This window comes from Phaseolus vulgaris, chromosome 11 (assembly GCF_051622355.1).
Source record: "Phaseolus vulgaris cultivar YP4 chromosome 11, ASM5162235v1, whole genome shotgun sequence".
Classification (NCBI taxonomy): Eukaryota; Viridiplantae; Streptophyta; class Magnoliopsida; order Fabales; family Fabaceae; genus Phaseolus; species Phaseolus vulgaris.
In genome coordinates, this window is record NC_143508.1 from 29,758,241 (window position 1) to 29,763,340 (window position 5,100).

Below are 5,100 nucleotides of genomic sequence, written 5' to 3' on the forward strand. Positions count from 1 at the left end.
GTAAACCCTAGTTTTCACCTATATAAAGGGCACGAAGAACCCTAGTAAGGTACGTTTTCACAGCTACACGAGTTTTAACCTAGTTCTCATAAGTCACACAGAGCAAAAACCCTAGTTGTCTTCGCAGCACCCCGCAGGGAGCACAAGGCAATTAGGGCAGCACAGTTTTAGCCACACAGTTTCAGTCATTGAGATTATCATACAGTTTCCAGTCACTTTGGTGTTTCTCGCTATCTGACTTGATTATCGGAGTGCAAACGGCCGCGAGGGCGCCCCTTTGTTCACTTCTTTCAGGTACTCACAGACGGAGCAGGACGAAGGTGCCCTAGCTCGCGAGGACAAGCCACGTGCAAAGACGATCCCGGTCAACCGGCAGGAACAAAGACCATTGTAGATTAATTAATCTATCCAGATTAATCATATATATTCCTAATAATCCTATAATAAAAAATAATAGAATAAATTAAAAAAAATTATGAAAGACTTATTTATCATTTATTATAATTTCTATTATAAAATAAGTTTATAATTTTAATCTGGAACCTTATCAAATTAGTAAAATAAATAAAGAAAAACGGGATTTTATATTCCTAATAACAAATTGATATTTCATTCTTTTACAAAACAATCACTAGGACTTCTTTCAAAGCTTTAAACCATTTCTCGTTCTTTTATCAATGCTCCACCTTGTCCCACACATCTTGTCATAAATATACATTGCATTATTTATATTAATAAAATAAGTTGTAAAGAACTATTTTTTTTATTTTTCATAATACAATATAAGTCACTCCTTCAAATATGAGATATTTTTAGTTGGGTCTAGTTACTTTGTTTCAACAAAATAAAAAATGTTTATATATTAATGTGTTTAAAATTCTTAAAGAGACTAAATTTAAAGTAATTAAATTTTTTTGTTGATTTTGAAAACTAATTAAATGACTAATTAAAAACTTATTTCATGATAATAAAAATGTGATTTGAAGATTAATAATTCAAAAAGTTTCAAATAGTCTCTGAATAGATATATATTATATTTAATTGAATTTTTTTTATCTTAAATAATTCTTTTTGTGGTGGAGATATGACCATTAAAAATTATAAGTTTTTAAATCTAAAGCTACATATCTATAAAAAAATGTTAAATATAAATGAAATTGTGAATTATAAGTTTAATTAATGGCTACACTAAACTTCAGTAAAACTAATCCCTACTACATTTTTCAACTTCTGGTAGCAATTTGGCAATTTGACCTATGCTAAAGAATCTCCTTTCGCACAACGATATAAGCATACAATTTTATACACAATATGCATTATGTTTTGTAAAGGTTGACTAAGGATCCATTCTAGGTTTTAGTAGGTTTATATGAGTTAAATTTTTCTCCTGAAACATGCGATGGAGAGAATTTTTATATTGTAAGCTTCAAATATTTCAAAGTACTCCTATTTATTTATTCTTTAATTATCAATAAAAGAAAAATACAATCATATTGTACCAATCAGGACTGAGTGAACCACGTCATTCGCGCCTCATTAACTGACTGATCAACCGCTTCAAAGAATAAATTGACCATAAATGATAAATAAGGAAACATCTTATAAATCCGAACCAACACCGCACCAAATGTGAGTGACACTCCGAGAAATCAGCTACACTAATTTATTGAAGATATGCTCCAGATATACCTTCCTATAAATCCGGGTGACACCTCGAGAAATCAGCTAACATTGATTTATTCAAGATATATGTTAGATATGACCCATCAATCAAATAAGTCCATTACCAAATACTATAATTAAGCCTTCAACAAATGAGTAAGATACATTTTTATCAGTTTTACAATATACACTCTCAATATAGAGTACTTACTTGATCATCGAAAAACCTTCTGCAGATTTACTCCCGTCCGAGCATTAAGGAGCTAAGGAGAAGAAGTGTTGAAGACTAAAGGAGTGAAGGAACAAAAGAATTGGAATAAAAAGGAGTACTACCGAACGATCGACACCAACATCAATAGTTACAACCAATCTCATGTGGGAGGATAAATTGGTGGGCAATACGACTCTCAAAAACTTATTTCCGAGACTTTTCACCATTTGTTCTATCAAGGACTCTTCTATATGGCATGCAGGGGAGAGGTCAAAAATTTTAGGGCGGACTTGGAAGATCGAATGGAGAAGGAACTTCTTTGAATGGGAACGGAATCAGGAACAACAACTGATGCAACTTCTAGGGGAGCAGAGGGTAAGGGTGGATAAGGAGGACTCTTGGTTTTTGAAAGACAAAGAGACAATAGTGTTCACAGTTAAATCTACATACAAAATTTTTAAAGAAGATGCTTAGGGGGCTGAGAGAGATTTGTTTGTAAGTTTCTGGAGGTTAAAGGCACAACCATCTTCACATCTCACAACATGGAGGGTTCTGGAAGACAAAATAGCGTCTAAAGCAAATCTGGTAAGGAGGGGGGGATATGTATGACTACCAATATTTGTTGTATGTGCGGGGAGAAAGAGGAAACGACGTCTCATTTTTTTTGTGCATGTAGAGTTGTCTGGCTTGTGTGGTAAAAAGTGCTATGAGTGGATAAGGATGATATCGACGGATCATAGGGAGCCAAATTTTTTTGTTTTAATTTTCAGGATGAGTGGTGTCAAGGAAAGTATTAATCAGATTTTGGGATGTGTGTGGATAACAGTTCTAGGAGATCTATATCATGAGTAAAAGTTGTCAGTATCAATTGTAAGGATTAATGTATTTTAGTTTTGTGAGGTAGAGGGAATGAGCTTAAGGTAGGTCTGTTGTATAATAGTTGAAGGATCCCTAAAATACCTCTTATTTATTCATTCGTTTTTTTTGCTGATAAAAAAAAAAGTCAATCTCATGTACTATTTAGGACCACTTTGTTTATACAAGTACACATAGAATTCTATTTGAGTTGGGAATAATCATTACATATGATACAAACTCTTGTGACATAATTTTTTATTCGAATACACAAATCTTCTTATCAATAAAACTTATGAAAAAAAATTCTATTTAGACATCTTTTATCGAATAAATATCTATTGAACAACTTTATTTTGATTAGAAAATAATATTTTAATAGTTTAATTTAAAAAAAATATATATATATATATATATATATATAATTAATTGTTAAAGTATGAATATTCCGAAATTAAACACATTGGTAGTTCACAATAACTTTTATAAATTAATATACTAAACAACAATAAAAGAACATGTTGCTAGTTATCAAACTAATATTTCATTATTTGGGAGAAACTAAACCATTACACAGACAACACAACACAGGAAACAAAACAAGGAACTTAAAAGGAACAATACGTAGATGCATGCATATAATAAGATTTCTATATATGGATTCATAGAAGTACTCAAGCAATTGGATAAGCAGCATTCATAGCAATTCCACATAAACCTTCCTTGGCACGTATATCTCTCTTCATCTTTGCATACCCTTTCTCACCCCATTCTGTGCTCCATGAATTCTTCACTATCCAATACTTACTACCACCACGAGCTTTACCATAACCAATTACTGCAACAGCATGGTTTAGATCAGTTCCGCAGTTTCCTTTAAATATCCCACTTGAGTAGAATTGGAAAGCACGTGCTCCACCGTCAATATAAACTGACACTGGTTGCTGTGAAACGGCTTTCAGAAGTGCTTTTTCACTGTTAGCAGCAACTTTCTCGTACCCTTTAATCTCAGCCACACCATGGCCTTCCTTCTTAACTTTACAAGTCTTATTGTTATCCCTGTAGGGGTAGTATTCTTCACTTGCTAATCCTCCTTTCTTCGCAATAAATTCAAACGCATCTTCCATATAACCACCATTGCATCCTTCACTCTTTCCTTTAACACAATCCACCAGTTCTTGTTCTGATAGGGACACCAACTCACCTGTAGTCATTTGGTGGAGACCCTCGATTGTAGCCACAGTTGCAAATGCCCAGCAACTACCTGTTTTACAAACAAAACAAAGTTGATATCACCACAGAATTTAATGAAACAAAAGGAATTGCTTGAAAGGCTGGAGCATGAAAGCAGAATGACAAAGTTATATAAGCAGAAGGAAATATATATATTGTACGGTATATAAATATATACCACAGCTGCCTTGGTTCTTGATTGGAGTAACTGCACCTCTTTTCCTCCAGTCCATGCTAGCAGGAACCTTGGTTATATTGTCATACCTAAACAATGTTTCTGTTACTGTCCCTACCCTATGTTCATTCATCCGACCATTAATTAGTAATGTCTTAAATTCTTCATTATGTAGGTCAGCAAATTGGTTAATGCTAAGGTTGAAAGATTTGTCCCCAGCTGCATTGAATGATTCAATGAACTGCACATTGTTCTTGAATATTTGGAAACGGTTTTCTTTCTCAGAAGCATCTTTGTAAACCTTACCATACTGTGCCATCCACTTCTCATGTCTCTCTGCTGAGGTTGCCTCAGGCAACCTGCGAGACATTACGTGGCATGTCCACACAGTGAAAACAAGGAACGGAACTAAAACATGGTTGTTTTGGCTAAATGATCTCATTTTGTAATGAAAGCTATTGGGTTTAGCGTAGGGTTGTTGAAGTATTCTTTGTTATACAGACAAAGAAAATTGGTTTAGTTTGGAGCAAAGGCAATGGCGATTACAGGTAATTTATAGTGGTGAGGGGCTCTTCGACTGTTGCTTATCATAGTGCACGAAACAGTTGTTAGCACAAGTTGTGCTTTCACTTGGACTCAGATATCGCACTAAGGTGTAACATTGTTGAGTGATCAGTTTTTCAACACATATTGCTTTCAAAGAGAGATCCTTTTTCAGTCCAATTGAATTAGACTGAGACCACCACACGTGGTAATCATTCTAGAGACCGAATGTGTCTCAATAATATGATCGAAAAGGACAAAATATAATTCAATCAGTGTATATTAATAGGAAAATACATAGTTGGATACCTTTCTTTTCAAAATACATTCAATTCCCAACTATTTTATTATAATATAATAACGATAATAATATTTGAATTAATTAATGATATTTTGATAAATAGTTAGATAAATGGTTGTG

The 5,100-nt window shown here is 33.5% G+C and overlaps 1 protein-coding gene across 1 annotated transcript; it reads right to left on the bottom strand.

Annotated features, from left to right (window-relative positions):
- Positions 1-3,256: 3,256 nt before the first annotated feature.
- On the bottom strand, positions 3,257-4,666 carry LOC137822852 (senescence-specific cysteine protease SAG39). The gene is made up of 2 exons (XM_068627863.2): positions 4,140-4,666; positions 3,257-3,992 (listed from the first exon to the last, which is right to left on the bottom strand). Exons 1-2 carry the CDS (start codon positions 4,576-4,578, stop codon positions 3,403-3,405), a joined length of 1,029 nt encoding a protein of 342 aa, XP_068483964.2. The 5' UTR covers positions 4,579-4,666; the 3' UTR covers positions 3,257-3,402.
- Between the last annotated feature and the right edge of the window lie 434 nt (positions 4,667-5,100).